This window comes from Heloderma suspectum, chromosome 8 (genome assembly GCF_057233095.1).
Source record: "Heloderma suspectum isolate Gila_16-S chromosome 8, 16-S_ref, whole genome shotgun sequence".
Lineage (NCBI taxonomy): Eukaryota > Metazoa > Chordata > Lepidosauria > Squamata > Helodermatidae > Heloderma > Heloderma suspectum.
The window spans coordinates 41,037,212-41,065,011 of NC_139465.1; the positions used below are offsets into that span (position 1 = coordinate 41,037,212).

At 47.2% G+C, this 27,800-nt stretch overlaps 1 protein-coding gene across 1 annotated transcript in view; it reads left to right on the plus strand.

Annotated features, from left to right (window-relative positions):
- GNAO1 (G protein subunit alpha o1) overlaps positions 1 to 27,800 on the plus strand; it is a 249,033-nt gene that overhangs the window by 183,248 nt on the left and 37,985 nt on the right. The window contains exon 4 of the mRNA XM_084812085.1: positions 15,647 to 15,807. Within this exon, the coding sequence (XP_084668211.1) occupies positions 15,647 to 15,807 (161 nt within the window). The remainder of the gene's footprint in view (positions 1 to 15,646; positions 15,808 to 27,800) is intronic.

A 27,800-nucleotide genomic window follows, 5' to 3' on the forward strand; every position in this document is an offset into this window, starting at 1 on the left:
GGGAAGCCACGCAGTGCTGGAACCCAGTAATTAGTTGCCTGTTCAGAGCTCAGTGCTAGAAGGTGGAGACTAATATTCACTCTGTAATTAATGTAGCAGTTCTGTCAGTGCACTGCAGGGCCCTGGACTTCGTCTGTAGGCTGAGATGGACTGCCCATGGGAAGGAGTCACCATCATTCTCAGAACACTTCTGCCCTCTTTTCTTCACTTTTTATTAACTCCTGATAGAAGTTGCATATATGTCCCTATATTGGTAGATCCAACGTAAATGTAATTTTGCTGCTTTAAGTGTGGGGGGGGGGCATGGTTTCTGTTTTGTTTTTGTTGTTTCTAGATTTCCCCTGGGGAGGGGCGATTTTGATCAGGAAAACAGCAGAAGGAACAGCATAAAATAGGGCTGAAACAAAATAGCCCTCCCTGTTTGGTTGTCCTATTTGGGGGCAGCAAAACAGGTAGGGCTATTTCAGCTGTTTTTCAGGGTGTGTGTGTGTGTGTGGGGGGGGTATTTTGTATTTATTTATTCAAAGCATTTATATCTTGCTCTTCAGTTAAAAGACTCCCAGAATGACTTACAATAATAAATGATCAATGAGCAGAATATTTCAGGGGGCATGCTTACCTTGCCATTTTTTAAAGTAGCTCCCATAGGGTGGCCAGCTGTCCTACTTTACAGTGGACAGTCCTCTATTTGAAGGCATCCTCTGCTTCATGGGCTGCCTAGTCAAAGCCTCCCATCAGGTTGAGGCTGGATGTGCCTGATCTCATCTGATCTCAGAAGCTAAGTAGGGTCAGCCCTGGTTAGTACTTGGATGGGAGACCACCTGGGAATCAGGCTTCCTGCACTGAGCAGGGGGTTGGACTCAATGGTCTTGTAGGCCCCTTCCAACCCTATGATTCTGTTATTCTATGATATAAAGTCAAAGAACCATGAGGAGGGAGAGCAGGCAAGGGCTTTGCAGTTGCCCATCAAGAATTGGTACCTGGACAGAAGACTGCAGAGACTCACAGGTCAGAGCCTTCCCCACAATGGTGAGATTCATTGTATTTCTACTTAAATTAGAATTATTATTTCTAAATGTGCATTTATACATATAAATTAGCATATACAAATGTTGCTCAGGTTGTTGTCTTTTTTTCTTTCTTTTTCTCGTGATCCATTTCCTTATTTTTGGCAAAGTGTCCCCCCTCAAAAAAGGTGACATTGGCCTTGGTCCCCCAGTCCCACCCCAAACTCCCCCCTCCCTTTTCAGCTTTTTATTTTTAGCCCATCCAGTGGAGCCTGGTGCCTCCGATGACAGTGAAGCTGTGAATCGACTCTGGGATTCAGTCAGAACTCTAAAGGAGCTACCCAAGGTGCTGAACCCTAGCCCCAAAATGGGTTCAGCACCTTGGAAAGCTCCTTTAGTGTTCTGACTGGTTCTGAGTGCAACCCAGAGCACATTCACAGCTCCACTGAAATCAGAGGCACCACCCTCTGCTGAGCGCAGGTTAAACACACGCACTCATGCACACAACATTCCTCTGAAGAAATTGGCAGCATTTCCATGTTTGCATTTCAGCTTTAAAAAAAAAAAAATGGGGGGAGAGTCAGTCATGCACTTCCAGCATTGTGTAGAACTTGTCCTTAAGAAGAAAAGAAAATATTGCCATATTTAAGAGGCTGGTGAGCCAAAGCTCAAGAATGAACATAGGTGCACGCTGGTGAGTTAGGTGTACAAAAATGTCCTTTATTAGGCCAAACACTGTTTGATTAGGGTCTTATTCAGCAGCAATGTAAAACAGAAACACTCTGTTTTCCTCAAGTACCCCATTACAAAGAGACTTCCTGCACCTCCTAGGGAAGGGATGCATCCAGCCCTTTGGGCTTCCCCAGATGGCCCCGCCTCCTTCCACTGGCCCCACCCCTTTCCCCCCTTCTCCTGATTGGTTTGTGGTTTCCCAGCTTTTGTGCAGGTTTTTCCCCCATCCCAAAAGGTTGAAATGCCTCTGCTAAGACTTAGTTCCTATTGCCTTTGACCCCACCCACCACTGGAACATGGCCCGAAATTAGTGTGGCCATGTGTCTTACTTTAGAGTTCTCTATTTGAAGTGCTTTCGGAGAATGGTCCTCTCTTTGAAGACATCCTCTATTCGAAGGAGTGTCCAGTCCAAGTCTGGTATAAAGATCAGGAATTATAAGAAGCTGGAAGAGCGGGGGCCTTGGAGTTTCCCATCAGTAGTTAACACCTGAACATCAGACTGAGCAGGCAGACACGCAAGTCTTCCTCACTGTGATAAAATATATTGTATGTCTATTTCAGTTACAGTAATGCTTTCTAAATGTGTGTCTATACATATCAATTAGCATATGCAAATGGTATGCAAATCGAAGTCATCTTTTTGTCCTCTTTTTTAGTAATGCATGTCCTCTCTTTTAGAGATGTGTGAGTTGCCACCCTACCCAAAATGGAACCTCTGGCTGAGAGAGGTTCAACACCCCTGTCCTGGAGTTTTTCTCTCCTCTTGTTCCTGCACTGATGCCTTCCCTCCTCCTCATCTCAGGGGTGGTTCCAGCCAGGTTACAAGGAATCCCTGGAAAAGCGCCATGTGGTGGACCCTCACCCACCAGTTCACTTGCTTCCCTGGCTGTGGGTTTACTTGGCAGCGGCAGCTGGGTTTGAGAAGCCACCCTCCATTTTAAGTTCCCACAGTGCCTCAACTCTACATCTGCCAGTCTGGGGCAGTGTGAGAATTTCAAGATGGCGGGCAGCCTCCCAGCCACTCCTGCCAGTTAAGCCTGTGGCCCTGGGACCAGGTGGGGGGGGGACAAGTGGCAGCCCCAGTAGGCCCTGTGGGGGCTCTTGGGTCTTGGCAGTTTCCTGAAGATGCTTCTCCCTGCTTCTCCTCATTGTTCTCTCACACACAGGTGAGCAACAACCCGGAGAGGAACTCCACCCCCCAGTCCTTTGAGTCTGTGGCCAGTAATAAATCATAATGATGAATAACTCTGCTTTGTATTTATCAGTCATAGAGAGCCAGGAGACTGCAGCAGCTGATAAGCAAGGGATGTAATTTTTAAAAAAGAAAGGAAAGGGGGGGGGAGCAAGAAAAGGAAGTCTCACTGGAGCACCATTCAGTAAAGCTGCCTTGTTCTGCCGCCTGCTCCAGCCATCTCTTGAGTGCCCACTTGTATATTTTTAGCTCCCTCCTGTCTGAAATACCACTGTGGTATTCATTAAACAAAACCCCAGTGGGATGAGAACTGCAAGGATGGGGTGGGGTTTTTTTTCTGTTTTGTTTTATTTAATTGCGCACTTCGGTACAGATGGCAAAGCATGGCAGGAGGTTTGAATCCCACTGCCTGGGGGGGAGCATGGGGGGTGGCGAGAGACCAAGGCAGGCCTGGAGGGAAAAGAGAAAGGGAAGAAAAATCTAGTCAGGCCACATTTCAAAATCTTACCTGCTGGGCCCAGAGGGGGGGAAAGATGTTAAGGTCACTCACAGTTTGAGATGCATCCTGGAGAGCAAGAAAAGAAAGAGGCCTCATCTCCGCTTGGACTGTTAATTGCTTGTTAAGTCAGCTAACGAATGCACATATTGAAGGACTGGGCTCTGTGCCCTTTTGCGTTGTGTGGAGATCCTTTTGTGTATGTGCGTGGTATTGTTACTTAATCTTCCTTTTTAAAACTTAGTTAGTTTAAATCAGGGTGAGCAACTTGTGGCCCTCCAGATCTTTGGGCCTACAACTCCCGTCAGCCCTCGCCAGCAGGGATGATGGTGAGGGATGATGAGAGTTGGAGACCAAAACACATGGAAAGCGACAAGTCGCTCATCGCTGGGGTAAATGAAGAGATTTTTTGCAAGGTGGATGGGATAGCGCCTTCCCCTTTTCCAGCCAAATCTGCAAAGGAAACACAATGCCACCATCCCTTTCCTCTGCTCTTTTCATAGTCTTTTCCTCTTGCATAAGGTCTTTTACAGCATGGAAAGGAGGTATGAAAACTATCATTTATTTTGTGTGTGTGCGCGCGCGTGTGTGTGTGTGTGTATGGAGAGAAGATGCCATTTCTGCTGATTGGGTAGGTACCAAAATAACTTCTCTGTCTTGACACATTAGCTCAACATTTGTCCCAAACTGTGTCAGGGTGGACACTGAGCCCATAGAATCCCAGAGTAGTTCTGATTCTGAGGAAGTGCAGTCGCTCCTGTGAGAGGAGCGCGCTCCTCTTTCCCAGGGTCAACAGCTGATGGAGATTCCTCCCACCAGCATTCCTAGCTTAGATAGCAGTCCAGGGAGTGACAGAGCGCGGGAAGTAGACTTGGTAGACACGCGACGCCGACGCAGAGAAAGGCGCCAAATAAAGGGCGCAGAAAGGAGGCGTAGTGCCCGGTTGGCGCGCAAGCAACGGCTGCGCCCAGAGGATCCAAGGGAAAAGGGGAGGGACTCTCCCTCATCCTTAAGTTCAGGGGTCTGCCAGTAATTCCCTTTCAAACGGGGACCAACTGTCCCAACTTAGGGCATAGGTACTCTGCTGTTCATATCTAGTTGCTAACGGTAGAGTTGTTAAGTTGTAAAAGAGGAATAAAGCTTTGAAAAGAATCCCTTTGTCTGTGTCTGGACTTGGCTACTGGATTAGACTGAGAGAGGCCTCCAAGGAGCCCTTGACAAACTGAAGATCTCATTGACATGAGAGATGAATTCCTGTTGAGCACTCCTATTTAGTGTTTTTTTCTGCCATATCATCACTGTCTGCTGATGTCCTTCCTATCACCCTGTAGCATATGGGGCACCCTGTAGCCTATCACCCTGTAGCATAAGGTGCCTTTTCTGACAATAACACACAACAAGTTCTGTCCACATGACAGAAAGAAAAGATCATTTCTGGTGGAACCAAGAAGGGAGGATGTAAGGACAAAAAGCTATTGCAAGTTTGCTTTGAAACTCTTGGACACGTACTGATGCTCTGTGATTTAAATGGCAATCAGGTAGGCTCAGAGCAACTCAGGCTTAAAACAAACCTCAAATATGCAATGGCTTCTGAAACAGATAAGAAATGCCCAGTTTTCCAAGAGAATGCCCTGGCCTGTTCCCAAGAGATCACATGAGAGGAGCGGAACTGGGCAGGTAGATTAAAGCAAAGGCAGATCCATCTAGTCAGTGTCAAAGTTCGGTTCCATGCAGAAACAAAGCCTGGAGATAGGAAAAGAGGAGATTAGATGGCCACTTATGCATTGCCTAGAAAAAGGAAATTTGTGACCAAAAAAGAGGACAAGAGAGGACACAGATTTGCACTGAATTCGCATGCGCTTACTAATATGTACAGGGTGGCCTAAAAGTAGGTATACAGTTGTTTAGAGTGTTGATGGGAGGGGGAGAGAATGTGTGAGTAGAAGATGTGTGGGTGGAGTCAGAATGACAGTTGGGAAGAGTGAGTGACAGGGAGTGACAGTTAAATCAGTTAAGGGTAGAGAGTGAGGGGAGTGAGGCCCTTAATTAGGTATACAGTTGTTTAGTTGTTTAGTTATTTTTTTTACTGATATTGTGAATGATGGCAGCGAACTTGAGTCAAGAACAAAGAAAGTGGATTCTAAAGCAGTACTGGAAGACTGAAAATTCTCTCCCCCTCCCATCAGCATTCTGAACAACTGTATACCTACTTTTGGGCCACCCTGTATAGACACAAATTTAGAAATCATTACTATAATTTAAATAGAAATACAAGGCATGTCCACATGCTGATAAGCAGCGTCAAGGCCTCCACCCTGCCTTGGGGTGTGTGTGTGTGTGTGTGTGTGTGTGTTTGTTTTAATTCTTAAGCCAGACTTGGACTGGACACCTTCAAATAGAGGACTCTGACAGCCCTTAAATGGATAACTGACCTCTGTAAAGCAGGGCCTGTGTCCACCCTAGAGGCGATTTGTAGAGGGGGAAGCATGTAGCCAATAATTGCTTAGCACAGAGTCAGGGAGAAAGAGTTGTATAGTCCATCCTTGGACCCAAGAGCTTGCAAGCTGTTGTAGTCATTCCATAGCCAAATGGAGAGAGCCGTGACCTCAGACCCAACAGCGCTGGGTTCAAGAAGTGACCTGCTGGATCAGACTTTGACCCATGTAGTCTGTCTGTCTGTCTGTCTGTCTATCATTTCTATACCTCCCAATAGCCAAAGCTCTCTGGCCGTTTCACAAAAATTAAAACCACAAATCGCAACATAAAACAATATAAAATAGAAAAGCTTAAAACCACAAATCACAACATAAAACAATATAAAATAGGAAAGCTTAAAACCACAATATAACAGTACTACCAGAATACAACCTAGCAGCAATGCACAGATTTAAAATACAGATTTAAAACACCAGAGCTAAAAGACTAGGAAGCTAAAATGCTGGGAGAATAAAAAGGTCTTCACCTGGTGCCGGAAGGAGTACAGCGTAGGCACCAGACAAACCTCTCTAGGGAGCTCATTCCACAGCCTGGGGGCCACAGCAGAAAAGGCCATCCTCCTGGTAGCCACCCATCTAGGAACCTGTTTCACATAACAGCCACCCAGATGCCCCTGGGAAGCCCATGAGCAGGTGCTGGAGACACCAGCCTTCTACTCCCTCTGAACATGGAAACCCTACAGAGCCATCATGGCTAATAGCCACTGATAGACCAATCCTCCGTGAGTTTGTCAAGTCCCCTTTTAACACCATCTAAGCCAATGGCCACCCCAGATCTTGTGGCAGCTAAAGCCATAAATCAGGGATGTTGAACCTCAGACCCATGGGACATATCCAGCTTGCTGGTCATCCCAATCTGGATCCCAGTCTTCCCGCTTTCCCCAACCCCTTTCCCCCAACTGCCAATCATTTGGTGGTTTTCTGCATTTGCACATCCCCCCCCCCAATGATTGAAATGCCTCTCCTAAGGCTGAGCTACTGGCAGTAAACTGAAATACTTTGGCATTATTGGCCCCATCCCATTTGCCTCTGGCGCTGACCCCTTTTGCCTTTAGCACCACTCACCACTGGAAATGGAGTGTAATAAATGTGAAACTGAATTCAGTTCTCAGACTGAAAAAGGTCTGACACCCATAAACAATTTATTTGTTTGTTTGTTTGTTTATTTACAATATTTATTTATCACTCCACATCAGAAGATTTTGGGGCGGTGAACGACAAAGATAAAAGAATAAAACACCAGGTTAAAACAGTTAAAACATTTTTTAAAGAGCCAAATTCCAATCAGGTCGAATTTTAATAAACCGCAACTGGTCACACAAGGAAAGCCTCTCAAAATAACAAGGTCTTCAGGAGGTGCCAAAAGCAACATAATATTGGCACCTGCCTGACCTCTGAAAGCAGGGAGTTCCACAGGAAGGGGGCCGCCACGCTGAAGGCGCTTTTCCAGGTGGACTCCGGTTTAGGGCTTTGTACTGTAGTGCTAATACGTTAAACCTGGCCCAGTAGCAAATAGGCAGCCAGTGCAGTTCCCTCCGCAAAGGAGTTGCGTGCTGAAAAGGGGCAGCTCCCGACAACAGCCAAGCTGCTGCGATCTGCACTAACTCCAGCTTCCGAAGCAGCCTCAAGGGCAGCCCCACATAGAGCATGTTGCAGTAATCCAATCTTGAGGTTATTCATGGCTGTACCACCATGGCCAAGCCATCCCTGTGCAGGAGAGGCCGTAGCTGGCGAACCAGCCGAAGCTGGTAAAAGGCACTCTGAGCCGCCGCAGCCACTTGGGCCTCCAGCGACAATGATGGATCTAGGAGTGCCACCAGACTATGGACCTGATCTTTCAGAGGGAGTGCAACCCCATCCAGAACAGGCAATGAGCCTATCTCCCGGACCCGAGAACCACTCACCCACAGGGAATTACGTACTATATGAAGAAATGCTTTCCTTTGTCTGTCCTGAATCTACCTTTTGAAACATGAAAGCATGTCTCTGACTCCGCTTTCTTGCCATTACCACAGCCAGGCATCTTTAGCTCTAACCCCACCTCCTCTGCATCTTTCCGTGAATCCTGGCCTTACAGGTCTTGAAGAGCTGCCGTTACTCACACTTTCTGTGCTCCTCTCCTGCCACCTCCTCACTCCCTGCCACACATGTTCAGATCCTGTGTCTGGTTTCTGGCTGTTCCACACCTCTTTGCTATATTAAGATGTCTGTCCTTCCTTCATCCTTGCTATTCCTGAGCAGAAAAAACTAGGAATGTTGGTGAAATCCACAGTGGAAACAAATGAGTTTGGATTTTGATGAATCCAACTGGTGGATTCCACAGGGGACCAGCTTTTCCCTTGTCAGGCAGATTCTGCCGAATTGCAGACCATTTTTCTAACTTTCCTATTTTTTTGCAAATTTCATTGTCAAAAAATATGGAGGAAAAAACCCACCACCAAAAACCACCAAAAAACCCACCACCACCACCTCTGTTGTGGTGAGGCCTGGGTTACAGGGTTCTACTATGGATCACATCCTTACAGATTCTGGGGCAAGTCAGGTTTCCCAGGATGGAAGGAATGGGGAAAGAACAGCACCATGGAGAGCTCCATGTAGTGCTAGGGCTGGAAGCCAGACATGCTTGGCTGTATGTTGCTCCAACAAGCAGCAGATCATGACTAAGCCTTAAGTAGGGGGTTGGCTTCCTTTAGGCTGGTTAGTCCCACTTCCATAGTGACTAAGGCCTTTTCTCTTAAATGGACCTGGTCCTTTTTAGCAGTCTAAGGGTCCATGGTGTCTTCCTGGGGAGCTGGGTCCTGAGGAAGTGGAAGCCTCATGGCGTCTTGCTGAAACCAAGTCCTATCCCTGAACAGTTACCTCAGGCAACTCTTCCACTGAGGACAAGGGGTAAGGATCTTCTAAGGATGAGGGTTCAGGGTCCTGGTCGCTATGGCAAGCATACAGCCCTGGGCAGTTGCTTCAGCTGATTTCTTGGGAACCCTGCCATGGTGAGTCTCTTTTTGAGGCTGTGATTGCAAATGGCAGGCAGCCAAGATGGTTTTGTGGTTTTATTTTAAAGATTGCCTTCATTACTTCGGAGGTGCAGGACTTGCTTACTGAGCATGCTGCAGTCTGGCCAGACAAAGAAACCTCCAGAAAGAGAACAAGTCTACAGACAAGAGATTGAGCTGTCACACTGTAATAGCTTATAAAGATGATGAAGCAGCCGGGTCACGGCTATGAATGGCTAATGGGAGGGCCAGATTGGTCTTTTATCTAGCACAAAGCAAAGGTGTCACACTTACAAGAGCTAATTTACCACAAACCAGATGAGGGAGTTGCCTGTTTGAATCTTGCCTCCACCACAAATTCACTAGATGCCCTTACACAAGCCACACCTTCCAATAGTGAATTCATTCTCTGAGTGTGAATGTTTATGTAGACAAAACAGCACCATCCACACACAGGAAGGAGGTATCAGTAGGTTCTTGGAAACCCCGAGGTTTGCATCTACAAAAAATGTTTAAGGAAAAAAAACCAAGGGTGGAGTATTCTGGACCAGGGTATGGATAGCTGTCTGGATCCCTGAACATTTTGTTGTAGGTTCCACATGTACTGAATAAACCTTCTTGGAAGGACTGCAGGGTCATGAAAGATCTGTGAGCATAAGGCCACTCACAGAATGGGACACCCTCATAAGAACATAAGAAGAGCCATGCCGGATCACACCAAGGGGTCTGGCACCGGTGGTAGCATATTCGCTATCAGGACTAGTAGCCATGAGTAACCTTCTCCAGGAATTTGTCTAACCCCATTTTAAAGCCATGCAAATCGGTGGAAATCACTACCTCTTGTTGTAGGAAATTCCATGCTTTAACTATGCACAGTGTGAAGTATTAGATACATACTTACATGCATGCACACACACACACACACACACACACATACATAAAACCATTGCATAAGAGCATAGCAAGAGCCATACTGGATCAGACCCAGGGTCCATCTAGCCCAGCATTCTCTTCACACAATGGCCAACCAGCTGCCAACCAGGAATACATAAGCAGGGCATTAGTGCAACAGCACTCTCCCACCCATGTTCCCCAGCAACTGGTGTACACAGGCATACTGCTTCTGATATTGGAGGTAGCACAGAGTGATCAGGAGGAGTAGCCATTGATAGCCTTCTCTTCCAGAAATTTATCTAACCCACTTTTAAAGCCATCCAAACTGGTGGCCATCACTAAGTCTTGTGGTAGCAAATTCCATAGTTTGACCATGCGCTGTGTGACGAAGTCCTTCCCTTCATCTCTCCTGAATCTCCCACCAATCAATCACCTTCCAGATCCAGCCTTGGCACAGCATGTCTTTCATTTCTGTCCACCCTTCAGCTTCCATGACACTTCATGACATCAGGCCAAAAGACCAAATAAGTAAAAATATCAGTTTATATATATTTTTTAAAAAATAACAACATCTCTCTCTAAATAGCTCCAGTGAAATAAACATCACTGCACAGTCTTCAAATATTTTAAGTATTCATTTCAGGGCCAGATCCATATGTTGGCCAGATGTGACCATCCATATGTTGTTGGGACTACAGCTCCCACCCTCCTTGGCTGGGGCTGATGGGAATTGGGAGTCCAGCAACATCTGGAGGGGCACAGGTGCCCCACTCCTATTAATTTATTTAGGGCACAATGCTATGTGTGTTTAGAAGGGGGGGAAAGTCCTATGGGTTGCAGGGCTTTTTTTCTGTTGAAACATGCATAGGATTGTGCCATTCAAGTCTCTTAGTCCACCTTTTGGGGTCAAACCCTCCCAAGGCAGCTTTCAGCATCTAGCTTTACAGGAACGCAAACTGGATTCACAAATTTATTTTGTGAAATAGATAAATAAACCCTTGGGAGGGTTTGATTCACACCAATCAATAACAACATTAAAATCACAGAACACCATAACAATAAAATGAACAAATAAGAACCAGCAAGAATACAAAGAGCAAATATTCACTCACTAAAATCAGACAAATAATGAAAGGTAGAGCAGCACCATAAATACAGCCAAATGTTATATGACACAACCTTTGACTATTAATTCCACTGGAGGTGACGGCCCCAACTGGGGCGTGCTTTTCAATGCTGTCATTTCGCCTATTCAGTTCTTTGGGTTTGGTTCACACGTACAGGTGCGATAAATGCTTGGTCTCTCGATGCTTGATGAGTGGCAGCTAGGGATGTCAGAGAGTTCCTCCATGGACCCCAGTGAGGCCGGATTCTTTTGAATCCGGCCTCTGGAGTCCATGGAGGAACAGAGTACTTACCTCCGCCTCCCTGAGGAATCCTCCCTGGCCGGATCCTCTTCGCCGCTGGCTCCAGAGCGCCAGCGATACGGCCACCGTTGCCGTGTCACTAGCTGAGGCTGACTGACACTGGACGCAAATGGCGTCTGCTACGCCATTTGCGGCCGTAAAGCTCTTAGATTAAGGCTAGCCTATTGCGTGAAAAACCACAGACGCAAATGGCGTAGGAGACATCATTTGCGGCCATAAAGCCTTAGTTTAAGCTAAATGCAGCCATCTTGGCTTAATCAAAGTCCTTTACAGCCACAAATGGCATAGCTGACGCCTTTTGCGTCTGGAGACAGTCAGCCTCAGCCAGCAATACGGCAATGGCGGCCATATTGCTGGCGCTCCGGAGCCAGCCGGTGGCTCCACAGAATCCCTGTGGAGCCAGCCGGCAAGGATTCCAGGGGGAGGGACGGATCACAGGCAGATTCCCGGCCAGAATGACAGGTAAGGGATCCGCCCATCCCTACTTCTGAGCCTCCCTTGGAGGAGGCACCTGGAAAAGGACCTTAGGTGCTGAACGTAGTGTACAGGTCAGTTTATGCCAGGAGAGGGGCTCCGCCAGGTATCACGGTGCTGAGATATGTAAAGCTTTATAGGTCAAAACCAGCACCTTGAATTGGGCTTGGAAACATACAGGCAGCCAGTGCAAACGGGCCAGGATCCGTGTTATATGTTCAGAACTTCTTGCCCCTGTTATCAATCTGGCCACCACATTATGCATGAGCTGCAGCTTCTGAACAGTCTTCAAGGGCAGCCCCACGTAGAGCATCCACCCTTTGACCAAGAAGATAGACTAGTATAGAAGAATTGCTCCCTGATCAAGGTTTCCCCAGCCCTGCACAGCCCTGCGTTGCTGCTCAGCACTGACTCACCCTTCGGGCTCATAAGGTTTTTTGTACGAAAAGCTTTGGCGGGCCAGATGCAGGCTGTGGGCCTTCCGTTGCCAACCACTGACCAATGGGTTCATTATAATCAGCAGCACCGTTTTTCCCTCCGTGTGCAGTTTTCTCAAATTATAGTAATGCTACAGTAAATCACACAAGGTCCCCGCTTGGCTAGGGAGGCGAGTGCATCCAGCCCGCTGTTAATGAACGGCCGCCTCCCCCTCCCGACTATGTATTTCTGTCATTCGAAGGAAACAAATTGATGCATTCTAGCAAACAGCTTCCTCAGCAGAGCCACAGTGATGTGTTAAGATCTTGCCAGAATGGTAGGCGGGGGGTGGGGGAGACCTGCAGTGATGCTGCAAGGGAAGCAAAGAGAGAAGAAGGAAAAGAAGACAGGCAGAGAGGAAGGTGCAACCAGATATGTGGGAACAAGAGAAGTCACTCTGAAACAGAGGTGTTGGACCTTTAAACTAAGCCTTAGGAGAGGCATTTCAACCTTCTAGAATGGGGCGGGGGGAGCGGAAAGCCACCAAAAGATCAGTGATCAGGGAAAGGGGGAAGGGCCCTCTGGGAAATCCCAGAGTGCCAGACTGGGAACCCCGTTCTGAAAGCACATGCACACAAAGACGTTTTTACACATCTTCGGTATACATGCAACAGGCTCCCTCAATCCCTCCTCTGACCTCAGGGCATCATGTACTATGCATGGATCATGCAGTCCACAATGACACCAGCATACTTGGCAGGCACTGACTGAGAAAAGAAAAAGAAATCGAGACTCCATCCCCCCGTCTTTGCCAAGAAAAGCTGCATCCCGCAACTTGTGCGTGAATTATGACACACTGCAGCAAATGTTCATGTATTTGCTTATTTGGCATTGTGTATCCTGTCCTGTGCCATGGGGAAGGGCATGGAGCTTTGTGGGCACTGAAACCCAACCCCCCAAACAAGAAAATTCTGCCTAGACTCTCCTCTGCCCTACTTTTAACATTACATAAGACATTGCCTTCTCACTCTCCTGCCTGTTTTTACATCCTTGTTTTTACGTCCTGAAGGACTAGAAACATCCTTTTTTAAAAAAAATTAAATTCTCAGGATGTGGAATACTGTACTTCAGTGATAGGGGAACCTATGACCCTCCTGATGTTGTTGAACTGCAAGTCCCATCATCCCTGACCACTGACGATGCTGCCTGGGGCTCATGGGCACTTGCGTCCAACAACATCTGGCCCACACAATTGCCACCTCTGCTGTACTCCCTCTCCATAGTTGGCCTTTTGCAGTAGCTCAGAATAAGCACAGCCCGTAGTACTGTGGAGCAGGTCACACTGTTCATTTTTTCATTTATTTCATTTCTGTTCCACCCAGTAGCCAAATCTATCTGGGCAATTTACAGTGACCTTAAAAATACAATCTCGCACATAGTACAAAAACCATTGACATACAAAGAAACAGACAGCACACACACACATACATATATCTAAGCAATTTAATTTCAACAATAAGAAAAATTCAGGACCTGATTAAAAACTTATCATATGCTGCCAAATGCCTGAGACAAGAGGAAGGTCTTAACCTGGCGCTGAAAAAATAACAATGTTGGCGCAAGGCGGGCCTTGCCGGGGAGATTATTCCAAAATTGTTTTACACTGTTGAAATTGATTTTATCTGCATGCTGCCCTGAGATTTTAATATTTAAATAAATAAATAAATAAATTTTCAGGGCATAGTCTGAAGGCGCATGAGGCAGCCACAGTGCTGAAGCTAAGGAGGTCTGGGTCTGGTCAGTGCTTGGAGGGGAGACTATCTGGGAACCACATGTAGCCACCTTGAGTTCCACAATGGAAGAAAAGTAGGATATAAATGTAATTAATTGATTAATTAATCATTGGGAGCCACCACTGAGAGGACCCTCTTCCTTGCTGCCACCATCCAAGCCTCCCTCAGATGAGGTACCTGGAGAAGGGCCTTAGATGATGAGCATAGTGTACAGGTCTGTTCATGTTCCTTGCCCCATATCTGCTGCTTCCTGCATGTCCATTTTTATGTCCAAGTGCTGGAAACTCCTATGCAGATAAGCTCCAAAGCATTGCATAGAGTAGGGTTGCAGAACTGCAGGCTTGGGGGCCAAGTCTGGCCCTCTGGGGTTCCCAGAAGGCCATGCCCCCTTCCCTGGCCCCACCCACGTTTCCCCAATCAACTGTGTTTTAGTGGATTCTGGCTTCTGTGTGGCTTTTCCCCCATTCTAAAAGGTTGAAATGCCTCTCCAAATGCACCCACCACTGCAATTTGGCCCCCAAGAGCTTCTCCAAAATTCAGCTTGGTCCTTGGGGTGAAAGACGTTCAACACTGCCATTGCAGAGGATGCAAACTGATTTCTCAGACCACTCTTCCAGAAGCAGTATTTCTATCTTTGTCCCCTAAAGATCTTGTTTCCGCTGGCCACCCATCACTGCTGCCATTTGTTCTTCCAGTAATGCAAATGTACGATGTAAACAAGATTAAGTGAAGGGTAAATAAAACATCAGCACAAGGAGGAGCAGCACACAGAAAAGAATATAATGTAATGCGCGCATGAACAATTGGATTTTTTGCTCATGCTCTAAAGGAGATTGTGTTGTGCAATACAGCACACAGTACAGATGCGGCATCCATTTTGAAGCACCGTATTATTATGTGAGTCTGGGAAAGGATTGCACAATCCTTCATATTGTATGTGGTTTTTATGGTGCCAGATTGCAAATACACAATTTACATATCCACTATGCACTTTATTGTATATGAATTCTTTTTCTCATTTGTGTATGTGTGTACCTCATCTATATTGCATAAGTCTCTGGCAAATCCAGTAGGTGGTTGATCAATTTACCCATTATACCTTCTTGCTCATGAGTATACAAACCAACAACACCATATCCTTGCAACACTACATTCTTTGGAGAATAGTAAACTTTAAATAAAGACTTGGGACCATCACTGGCCGTGTCTTCCGATCTTTAAAGCCTCAAAAAAACTCTTAAGGGTTTTTAAATTTTATTTTGCTCTCTGCACACACCAGTTGGTGTTCAGGTCTTGAACAAAATATAGATGAGTTTTTAAATAGCAGTTATGCTATATACCTTATTTTTAATCTTCCCTATAAAATGGCCACCCTCTTTCCTACCTGTCTGAAATTTGGCCAAGCAAATATTTTGGAGGGATCATAGAACAATGGAAAGTATTGTGCAACTTGGGTAGAAAATATTGAAATTGCAGGAAGCAAACGGGCCCCTGGGTCTCCCACTGAAATCCAAGGGAAATGAAAAGTAATATGACCAAAATGGGTGAAATTCAGCCACAAAACGAATGCCGTTCTAATGAAACGAAACTTGAAGAAATGAATGCTTTTTTTAGGAATGGAAGCGAATGGAGTAACAAATGGATTTCTTTTCCCTTTGTGCGTTCGCGTGGGTTCTCCTAGCAATGCGCAGACATAATGTACATGGCTCCTTCTCTCTCTCTCTAGGCTGATGCGAAGATGGTCTGTGATGTCGTCAGTCGGATGGAGGATACAGAGCCCTTCTCCCCGGAGCTGCTTTCGGCAATGATGAGGCTTTGGGCAGATTCTGGTCTCCAAGAGTGCTTCAACCGGTCCCGGGAATATCAGCTCAATGACTCCGCCCAATAGTGAGTATAGCACCGTGCCCTAGGAGCTGTAGCTCAGCAGCAGTATATGCACCCATTTGGAGGTTTCTTTACTTTCAGGTATTCGGGGCCAGGAGAGGTCATTGAGACCATGGCATGTGCAGAGGAGAGGATTAATCCTTCCCAGCCACAATCACAATATTAGTAGCACTAGTAGTAGTAAAAACATTATTATTATCAATAATATTATCATTATCAATAATCATTTTATTATCAATAGTAATGATGACAATAATGATAATTATAATAATTATAATTATAATTAATCATCATCATTAATGATAATTATGATTATTATTATTATTATTATTATTAAAAATCAAGAAGGGTTGTGTAGCTGATGCACATAGGTCAATGATACTTACTCTCAGGTAAGTGGGAACAGGACTGTAGCCTGCGCTCTGTTAACAGCTGCACGGCACGCAGAAATCTCCCCATCACTGGCGCTCTATGCTAGGAGAAGCAGAACCTGTTGAATTTTATTTATATATTACATTTGTGTCTGACTTCTCCCACAAGGACCCCAAGCCATCTTACATAGTCCTCCATTTTATCCTCACAACAACCTTGTGAGGTAGGTTAGGCTGAGAGTCAGTGGCTGGCCCATAGTCACCCAGTGAGCTTCATGACTGACTGGGGACTAGAACGCTGATCTCCTGAGTCCCAGTCCAACACTCTAACCACTGCACCACACTGTAAAGAGCCAGTCAGGGGTCCTCGCCACCTCCTGCACTATAGCTGGGCTTAGGAAAAATGCCAATAGGACCAATAGGAGCTATTTCCCCCTTAAAAACATATGGGGGGGTGTTGCAATGACAGCAAGAGAGGGGAGGCTTAAACCTCCCCCCTCTGTGCAACTGCCAGTTTGTCATTTCCCCAGTCTTATGTTCGGTTCATCCTGAACTTTGAGAATTTTTTTCAAGTTCACATGAAGATTCCTACACATCTTTGTGCATAGTTTTCCTAATACAGGGGTGTGCAACTTTGGGGAGGGGGTTCCAGGAGCAATTTCTACCTCCTAGACCCAGGGGCCACACCCCTGCTGCTGCCGCACTGCCAAGAATTTGGACGTTTGAGCCTCTGTCATGTTACACCACCAAAATTTGTCAGCAAACAATTGAAATTCAGCATTAAACGGCCAATTGCTTTGCTGCCACCACACAGCCAAATTTTGGTGACACCACAGCAGCAGGGGCAGTAGAGGTGGCACTGAAGGACGGGGGGCGGCTGTGGTTCGTGGGCCTAATTTTGCCCACTCCTCTCCTAATAGATGCATTTTTTGTGTACAATTCTGCCTAACGTACACACCACTGTCCTGTCCACCCAAGTGTGTTCTACACAGGCAGACTGAGATTCGGGGCGGTGCGGGGCTAATTACCAGGGGTGGGGGAGAAATTCATTTGGTTCACATTTTAATGCAAACTTACCAAATTTCGCTCTTCTGAACCAATATGCAAACTGAAATTCATTTATGCTGGGGGGGGGGTTACTTTTTCAAAAAATGAAAGCTGAGGTGCTCAGGAACCCAATTCTGTGTCCAAGATCTGATCCTTCACTTTTTTTGTGCCCCCGTAACATTCACACATGACATGTCATGACATGACATGACATGCGTTAAATCACCAGTACTTTCATTCGTTGTCTCAGTTGCTTCATTTCTCAAATCAGTCTTGCAGGAGTATATCCCCGCTATAGCATGGCCTCTGCATAATGCCAGGCACGCTGTTTTCACTAGTCGCTCTGGGGGGAATGAAAAAAAACCAAACTCATATGAACTGTGGAAGTATTTCTGGCATTGTTATATCCACGAGCGCATGACAGAAACACATAGATTTTGCATTGTCAGGACTACATACCCTGAGGTAATAACTAATGATGTCAGTGTGTTGTCCCAAGAGAACAATGTCCAGAGACTCTTCCCCTAATATAATTCCAGATGTAACTCACTATTTGGGATACAGGGCATTTAGTCCTCATGTATATTTCATTGCTCTGTCCAATAAGACAACAGTCAATTCAGGTCTTGACAGTGGAGGCTGGAGGCTCTGATTTTGGTGGGGCTGTGATTCCATTCTGGGTTTCAGTCAGAACCAGCCGGAACTCTAAAGGAGCTATCCAAGGTGCTGAACCTATTTTGGGGATAGGGCTTGGTACCTTGGATAGCTCCTGTAGAGTTCTGGTTGGTTCTGACTGAAACCCAGAATGGATACATAGCCCCACCGAAACTGGAGCCACAAGCCTCCACTGGGTCCCAATGAAGGCTTAACTGTTTGATAACTAGTGGCATTTGTTAAGGAAGCAAGGAATGAGCTCACACATGACCGGTCTGGATGTATGGCTATGCATTATTCTCTTAGGCTAATCTAAACATTTATCTCAGCAATGTGGCAGTGTCCTCTTTGAGCTAAGCTCCTTGATACTGTAAGTGGTGGTGCGAGGGATATCATATTTGAAAATACAGTACTTCCCTGCATGTGGAAAGTAGGGCATCAGGGATGTTTAGGTTAGAACCTTTCTCCTTGAAGTGCTACCTTTCAAACCACGGAGCACTGTTTGTTTGCTACATGAAAGCAGCAAAAGTAAAATGTGATCTGTCTGCAGAAGTCTGGACTGGTATATTTGATGGTGCTGCATGTATCACTTCATTCTTTGTCTTACATTCAGAACACACTTCCATATCACTTGCTGAAATCTGAGTGTAGACCTGTGCAGTGGGGGCTGGTGGTTCCGATGTTCATGGGGTGGTGGATCTGCTTCGGGTTTCAGTCAGAACTCTCAAGGAGCTATCCAAGGTGCTTCCATGCCTTGGTTAGCTCCTTTAGAGTTCTGATTGAAACCCGGAGTGGATTTCAGTCCCCACTGACATTGGAGCCACCAGCCTCCACTGGACCTGTGTGTGGATGTGTGATACATTCAACACTGCAGCTGTCAGTCCAAGAAGGCCAATCATGCACTGCTAGTTTTGGAATCATGGCCACTAGTTTCTGGTGTTAATAAAGGAAAGTGGGGAGCCTCCCCACCGGGCTCTGTAGAGCATCATCTGCCCCAGAGAATGGTGAAAGCCTTGTGTCAGGCCTCAGGTGTCTTTTGTGATCGATCAGAGAAGTCTTCTCTTCTCGATCATGCCAGAGTGCAGGACACGGAATAAAGGGCTCAAGTTACAGGAAGCCAGATTCCGGAGGGGGTTCAGAGGAGGGCAACGAAGAAGATCAGGGGACTGGAAACAAAGCCCTATGAGGAGCTTTGAGGAGAGACTGAAGGAACTGGGCATGTGTAGCCGTGAGAAGAGAAGACTTGAGAAGCTAGGATGGCGCTCTTCAAGTCCTTGAAAGGTTGTCAAAGAGAGGAAGGCTAGGAGCTCTTCTTGATCATGCCAGAGTGCAGGACACGGAATCATGCGCTCGAACTGCAGGAAGCCAGATTCCGGCTGAACATCAGGAAAAGCTTCCTGACTGTTAGAGCAATATGACAATGGAACCCATGACCTGGGGAGGCGGTGGGCTCTCCCACACAGGAGGCATGCAAGATGAAGCTGGACAACCATCTGTCAGGGATGCTTTGACCTAGATCCCTGCATTGAGCAGGGGGTTGGACTCGATGGCCTTGTAGGCCCCTTCCAACCCTACTATTCTATGATTCTAAGTCGAAGTGCAAAACAATTGCTTTTATTATGCAAACTACAGTCAGATCAGCGCTGCCTCAGGTTACAATCGGAATCCATGAACAGCAGCGAAGTACTAAGTCTCTAGACAGTCTCTAGACAGCTTCGCATAACACAGGACCACTTAGGCTACAAACAACTCCCTTTGGTTAATGCACTGCGTGAGATAGTTGCAACAAAACCTGGCACCAGCTGTCTCTTTCACAAGCTGAGTGGTTGGTTAAGCCCTTCCCTTAGGGTGGGTATTTCCAGAGGGACCTTCCTTGCGCGGCCAGCCTTTTGGATCGCCTCACGAGTTGATGTGGCTCCTCCCGCCTAGCCTGACGTCTCACCTTGGGATCTCATATTTCTAACTCCTCCTCTTCCAGTTCTGGCATTCCCACAGTGGAAACGGCCCTGGCTGGCTACTTTCTAAATGATTAGTTTGCACCTGGACAACCTCCACTCTGGGACTGTTCGTCTCCAGCCACCTTGGTGCTTCAGTAAACACCTCCTCCCTCCCTGACTCCAAATCAGTTCCCACATTTTACAGGGGGGAGTGCCCTTGCAGAGGTGCTGGGCCAAAGCCCTGCATCCCGTAAACATGCGAGGGGTTCTGGATTGAAGCAGTGTTTAACAACTCAACGTTTGGCCCCAACATGCCCAAAATCCAAAACAGAGGTGCAGAACCTTAGGCCTGGGGGGCAAATCTGGCCCACCTTGGGCCCCAAACCTGCCCTCCAGGGTCCTCCAGAGAGCCATGTCTCCTTCCTAGCCCCGCCCCCTTTCCTCTGACCACCAATTCTTTGATGGTTTCCTGGCATTTGTGTATTTTCCTCCCATTGTAGAAGGTTGAAATGCCTCTTCTAAGGCTTAGTTACTGGCAGTAAACAGCTTTAAGCTAAAATACATGGTATCTCTGGTAATTTTGACCCTCAACACTGGAACACTGCACCTAAGAGATTCTCCAAAATGGAATTTAGCACTTGGACTGAAAGGGGCCCAACACCCCTAATCTACAAGGAAACCATTTAGCACTGAAATCTAGGGTGCTATAAACCGCCTTGGGAGGGCTTCTGCCCTGAAAGTCAGCCAAAAAATATTTTAATAGGGTGGCTACTTATGCATCACTGAAAAAGACAACAAAGGAGGACACAGATATGCATTAAATTAGGGTATGCTAATTTATACATATAGACACACACTTAGGAATAATTGTTATCATTCAAATAATACTACAGTACATCTCGTAAAGATCACATAACACCAGTCTTAAAGGAATTGCACTGGCTGCCAATATCCTTCCAGTTGGAATTCAAGGTTTTGGTGATGACTTTTAAAGCCCTAAGCGACATGGGACCTCAATATTCGAGGGAGCACCTCCTCCTATATATGCCTGCCTGAGAACTGAGATCTGTTGGAGGAGCCCTCCTCTGCATCTCACCAGTGCGAGACATACATTATGATGGGACGTGGGAGAGGGCCTTCTCTGCTGTGGCACCCCAGTTGTGGAATGCCCTCCCCTTGGAGGCCCAATTGGCGCAGACACTGGTTTCATTTCTGTGCCAAGTTAAAACATGGCTTTTTACCAGAGCCTTTGAGGGCTAATTGAATCCCTTGAGTTTGCGCAGTTTTAACTGCTTTATTGTTCTGGATTTTAAATTGGTATTAGCTAGCTTAGGGGGCACTCCTATGGCTGCTAGTCAGCAGGTAGATGGCCATAGGATTGGTCGGTTCCTGGAGAACCAACCTCCACCCCCTCCCACGCCACCTTGAAGGCAGTGCAGATCAGCCCCATGCTGTGCACTCAGAAGAGCAGTGCAGAGCGGGGAAAATGAGGCGTTCCTGGGGGTGGGCCAGGGCGGGGAGGTCGGAAGTGCCGGTACGACACTTCTTATGTGTCATCCGGCCTCCCCACCCTGCGCTCTGAGGACCCACAGCTAGACAGCCGAAATCAAAATCGGTGAGGGGTGGCGGGAGCATGGAGGACATGTGCAACTCACCGTTTCTCCCACCCTGCATTGGATAGGCGGTCGCCTCCGAGTTTGGAGGCGACCGTCGATCCCCATAGAATTTCTCTCTTAATGATGTAATATGTTTTTATCTATTTAAGTTATTTATTGTTTTACACTGCTTAAACTGATTTTATCTGTACGCCGCCCTGAGATCCTAATGCTCTAGGGTGGGATACAAATGTTTTAAATAAATGCATACATACATCTCACCATAGTAGGGAAGACTGTGACTAGGTGAGCCGTGTGACTGCTGCTTAGTTTTCTGTCCAGGTGATTTGATGAGAAACTGTTGATGGGAAACATCAAGGCCCGCTCTACCTTCTTATGGTCCTTCATCTTTAAACTGCGCATGGACTGGACCACTCTTCAAATGGAGGACTGTCATTTATAAAGGAGGACACAAGGCCACCCGTTGGAATCAGAGGGGTTGGGATGCAGAGACTTATTTTCAAATACGATGCTGCCTTTGGGAGCCCAAAGCTAAAACTGCCATGATGGAAACCAATGACATCCCACATCCAAATGTTGTACATGACCCGCCATTTCTTCCTTCTTAAGAATTTAATTGATTCTCTGTATTTAAAAATAACATAGAAAGAAAATGGGAGGAAGCAAAAAAAAAAATCGCGTGCCGCACATAGAACAACACCATTCCCTCTAGGAGCACACTGTGGCTGAATGCCTAGCACTTTGGAAGCCATCTCTACAATGCCCCACTCTACGTGTTTCGAGACTTTAAGACTTCATCTCAAAACGTGTAGAGCAGAGCATTGTATAGATCTGCACAATGAATAAACCATTATTGTAGACCACACTCAGTGGTGCTTTGGGATCTTTTCCTTCCTGGTGTTTTTTGTGCACAGCACCTTCCCCCTCAATTTTCTAATTTTTGTCGTGGGAGCAGATATTTAGCATTCTCCTATTGTAAAACACAAGTGCTCCGTCCTTCATAACACAGATGTTGAATCCAGTGGAGGGTGGTGGCCCCACGGTGGGGCTGGGCATCCGCTCTGGGTTTCAGTCAGAGCCAGTCAAAACTCTAAAGGAGCTGTCCACGGTGCCGAAGCTATTTGGGGGTTCATTTAGAGTTCTGACTAAAATCCAGAGCGAATTCACAGCCCCACTGACATCAGCGCTACCACCCTTCACCGGCTGGATCTCAGCCCCGTGAGCCAACAATCCAGCCCTCTGGGGTTCCCTAGGTGGCCATGCCCCCTTTCCTTGGACCCACCCACTTCCCTCCCCCAAGTGCTGTTCCTTTGGTGATTTCCTGGACTTTGCACAGCTTCCCCCCCCCATTTTGAAAGATTGATATGCTTCTCCTACAGCTTCATTGCCTGGCGGTAAGAGCTTCCTTCTCAACGTTGTTGTTGTTGTTCACTCGTTCAGTCGTGTCCGACTCTTCGTGACCCCATGGACCATAGCACGCCAGGCCTTCCTGTCCTGCGCTCTCTCCCGGAGCATGCTCAAGTCCATATTCATTGCATCGGTGATGCTATCTAGCCATCTCATCCTCTGCCGTCCCCTTCTCCTTTTGCCTTCACTCTTTCCCAGCATCAGGGTCTTTTCCAGGGAGTTTTCTCTTCGCATTAGGTGGCCAAAATATTTCAGCTTCAGTATCTGTCCTTCCAATGAGCACTCAGGGTTGATTTCCTTTAGGATTGACTTTCCCATTGCAAGGAAGTGGCTTCCACTTCTGCTCCTTGTGGTGCTATTAGCCACTCTTGAAGCATAAAGCCGACCCAAGCAAGCCCTGGTTCACTACACACACACGTGCACGCAGGGACAGCACTACCATTAGCCGGAGTGAGGCAGCTGACTCAGGCATCTGCAACATAAGCAGCAGATGCTGGAAGACAAGAAACAGAAGCACGGTGTTGGAGGGCAGAGCTGTGTGTGCCATGCACAGCCTGCCCTGCACCCGCTAAAGCTAGCCTCCTGCCTGCAGGAGTGGTGGAGGATGTTGTCCCATTCTGTGGTCCCTCGAGGCTCTCAACGGAAGCTGGTTGCAAGATCAAGGCAGGAAAGCTGATCAAGACAGGAAGAAAGTAGGATCTTGGATAGCTCCAAGTGGATCCTGCTGGCTGGAGCTCTCTCCTACTAGAAACATAGGAGGATGTCATCTCAGCAGGGAACTAAAGCCCACTGAAGCCTAACGTGAGCTGACGAGACCTGCTGTGTGGCCAGCTCTGCCCTTCCTGGAGCTGACTGGATTGTTAAAAGGCCCTCACCTGATTTTGTAGCCTGAGATTTCTGCGATCTGGGAAGATGGAGGTTCTGCCTGCTTCTGAGCAAGAGGATGATGGCAGAGCTGTGTCCGCCAGCCAGGAAGGGTCTTATTAAAGCACTGACTGTCCTACCCCCAAGGAAATATCCCATGCCTCAGCCTCATCAGAATCCTCTGGTGCTGGGGGTCATCACAGCTGTCCCATCGCCAGAGTTGAAGTAAGTTTCAACTGCCAGTCCGATCAGATCAGGGATGGCCCTACCATAAGGCAGAGTGGGGCAGTTGCCTCAGGCAGCAGATGCAGGAAGGCGGCAGCAAGATGCCAGAGGAGAGAGCTGTGTGCCATGCACCCTGCTTTGTCCCCCTAAGATGGCCTGCTGCCTTCAGGTGCAGTGGAGGAAGGGGCCTCATAGCTAGTGTCAAAGGAAGATCCAGCTGCTAGTAAAGTTGGCTTTTGTACATGGAATTGGCAGGAGCTTCATCTTGCTCTCTACCTCAGGCAGCAAAATGTCTTGGGCCATCCCTGGATCAGATCCTATACATGGAATTGGGGGTGGGGGAGAGATCTTGTCTTTTGCCTCGGGCAGCAAAATGTCTTGGGCCATTCCCATCCCCCCGTCCCCCAGCAACACTCACACTCACCAATACCCAATGTCCTCGGGTAATAACAGAAAGGGCCCCCTCAGTCAGTAGTCAACACTCACAGCTTGGGTGGTGCAGTCAGGTCTTTTCCTCAGGCGTCCCCCCCCCCCAATCCTGCTGCCCTCAGTTCTCTGGAAATCCATCATCTGTATGCAGCCCAAAACACTCCAAAGCGCCTCTTTACAGAAGCCGCAGCGGGGCCAGCCCTGCAGGACAAATCCTATTCTCTCTTCCTTTACAGCCCAAGAATACCCAATGAGGCCTTTCTGGTTCCTCTTTTCTCTCTCTCTCCCTCCCTCCCATTTGCAGAGACCCATTCAAGCATTTTATTCAGCAGAGACCCGCTAACGAGCGCAAGTCCGCCGTCAAAGGAAACAAATGTCATTTTCAGGTAGCTGGTTGCTAGGAGAGTTTGTTCCTACAGGCCAAAGGAAGACGGGAATTGGAAAACAAAAGGAAAGGGGGGAAAGGAACACACCCAACTTCAGCAGCAGTCTGGAACTGAGGTGGAAAACAAAGCTCAGAAAGGGCTGACTAAGGAGGGAAGTCTCTGGGAAGGGAAGATTCGGGTCAAACTACACATTGTGTTAATCACATCGTGTGTAGCTGACCCTTCCCTTGCTTTATTGCCAAAGAGTGAGAATGCTTGGATTGGGACCAGCACGCAGTGGGAGAGGAGGATTAAACCTTCCCAAAATCCCCCTGCCTCCCGTGCAGGGATTTAAAATGGGGAGGAAAACCTCCATTGAAGCTATGTTTGTTCCTTGGACTGGAATGGAGCCATGGGTGTGGCTGAACAGAGAGCTCGCCCAGCTTGGCTCTGGGTTCAGATTTGGGCAAGTTGCTATCTCACTGTCTACTCAAGGAAAAACAGTGGTGGATCTTCTCCAGCTTGCAAAAGATGAGCAAAGCACTTGGTACCCTGACTTGACTTTAATTGCTTACTGACTTATTTCTGTGGTGCCGTCAGTATTTATCTGTGGTGCACCGTCTGTATACATGCTCCTTATAGAGTAACAGAAAGGCCAAGGGGAACAAAGCCCCAGAGGTCCCTGTCTTAACAAGCTTACAATCAGATTTAAACCATGGAGGAGACAACCAAGGGAGTATTCTCTCCAATTGAGACTTTTTTAATTGGACTTTTGAAAAGCTTTTGACAAAGTCCCCTTGCCAAAGACTCTTGAGCAAACCTAGAAGTCACAGGATAAGCTGAGAGGTCCTCTTAGGAATCAGGAACTGGTTAAGAACAAAAAGCAGAGAGCAGGAAAAAATGGACTATTCCTACAATGGACAGATGTAAAGAGGCAGGTCCTCCAGGGGTCTGAATTGGGACTGTTGCTTTTTAGCTTGTTCATAAATGATTCGGAGTTAAGGGTGAGCAGTGAGGTGGCAGCATTTGCTATTGATACCAAATTATTTAGGGTGGTTAAAACAAGAAGGGACAATGAAGAGCTCCAAAAGGATCCCTCCAAGCTAGGGGAATGGGCATTAAAATGGCAACTGTGGTTCAGTGTATGCAAGTGTAAAGTGATGCACCCTGGGGCAAAAACTCATAACTTCACATATATGCCAATGGGGTCTGAGGTATCGGTGACTGACCAGGAAGGGTTTCAGTGGATGGCTTTAAAAAGGGGATTAGACAAAGTCATGGAGGACAAGGCTATCCATGGCTCCTAGTCATGATGGCTGTGTATTCCCTCCAGTATCAGAGCCAGTGTGCCTCCGGATATCAGTTGCTGGAAAACTCAAGCGATTGCATTCATGTCCTGCTTGTGGCCTTCGCGTCGGGTGGGTGTGAACAGAATGATGGAGTAGATAGGCCTTTAGTCTGATCCAACCAGGCTACTTAATTTCATATGTTCTTCCATTTTTCCCACCTCTTTCTGCTGCATGCATAGACCAAGTCTCGGTAACAGTAAAACCGAGTTTCCCCGCAGCTTCGAGGAAGCATCAAGAGACACACTGCAAGCTACATGGGCTCTTCTTACACAATGTCATATGCTTCCTCACTTGGAAACTACTACAGGCAGAACTTTATACAGTTCTGTCTGAAACCCAGAGCAGATTCACCACCCCACTGACAACAGAGCTTCCAGCTGCCACTCGCTACAGGATATTGTCCTCAAGTTTGCTCTCTTGGAACAAAACAACAACTTCCAGCTAGGGACCCAACAGGGTAGATTAGGGCACAATCCTATGGGGATAGTCGGCCACCTCCAAACTTGGAGGCGGCCAACTATCCAATGCAGGGCAGGCTCCTCCACACTCTGGCCACCATGCATTTGCAGCTAGACAACCTATTTCGGCTGTCTAGCTGAGTCTCATTGGAGCGGGTGGGGGAGGCAGGATGGGACATAAGAAACATCGTAAAAGCACTTCCGTTGTCTCCTCCCCTCCCCTCCCCTCCCTGCCCCTGGAACGCCCCCTTTTTGCCCGCTTCACATTGCTCTTATGAGCACAGAGCCATGCTGCCTATGAAGTGGTGGGGGAGAGGAGTGAGGTTTCTGGGAACTGAGCTCGGAGCCCTGGCTCCAAGCTCAGTTCCCAGAAACCAAAAAATCCTATGGCCATCTAGACACTGTCTAGCAGCCACTGGATTGCGTCCTCCATGGATTGGTCTGTTCTGATGTAACGCTAAACCAAAGGGTTTGAACCTTTTTCAGCCTGAGGGCTGAATTCCATTCTTGGGGGCCACATTCCATTGGTGGGTGAGGCCAGAGGCAAACGAGATGGGGCCAAAACACCAGAAATGCCAAAAATGCCATTATATGAAATCTCTTCCTGCCCATAAAAGACATAGCCTTAGGACTGGGACTCAGGAGATCCGGGTTCTAGTCCCCACTTGGCCATGAAGCTCACTGGCTGATTTCGGGCTAGTCACTGTCTCTCAGCTTAACCTACCTCACAGGGTTGTTGTGAGGATAAAATAGAGCAGAGGAGGATGACAACCATGTAAGCCACCTAGGTTTCTTGCAAAAGGAAAAAAGGCAGGATATAAATGTAACAATACATGTAAGCAAAAATCAATTTCAACCTTTTGGAATGGGGAAAAACTTCTCTGATGTAGCTGTCAGGAGGAAATAGACATACCTGCTTCTGTTTTCAACCATCTGGCCCAACCTAGGCACATATTGAATGAGAATAAGCAATGTGCTCTAGTCTCTTCTGCCAAATGCTCATGAGGGAGGGATACCTCACACCTTTGAGAGGCTGCAGGCTGGCATTCAGTGGAGAATTTGGGGCAGTAAGATAGCTAGCACACCCTCTGCCCTTCACCTGACCTGGGACCTTCGGATCAGTGCCTTTGAAACATTGACATCCAACATCCAGACTTCAGTTTCGTAAGAAAGGCATGGTCTACAAGAGCCTTGAGGCCTTGTTGCTTGGGACTAGGACAGCCACTCACACATTGCCAAAAACCCAAAAATGCATCACCAAAAATCAGATACCA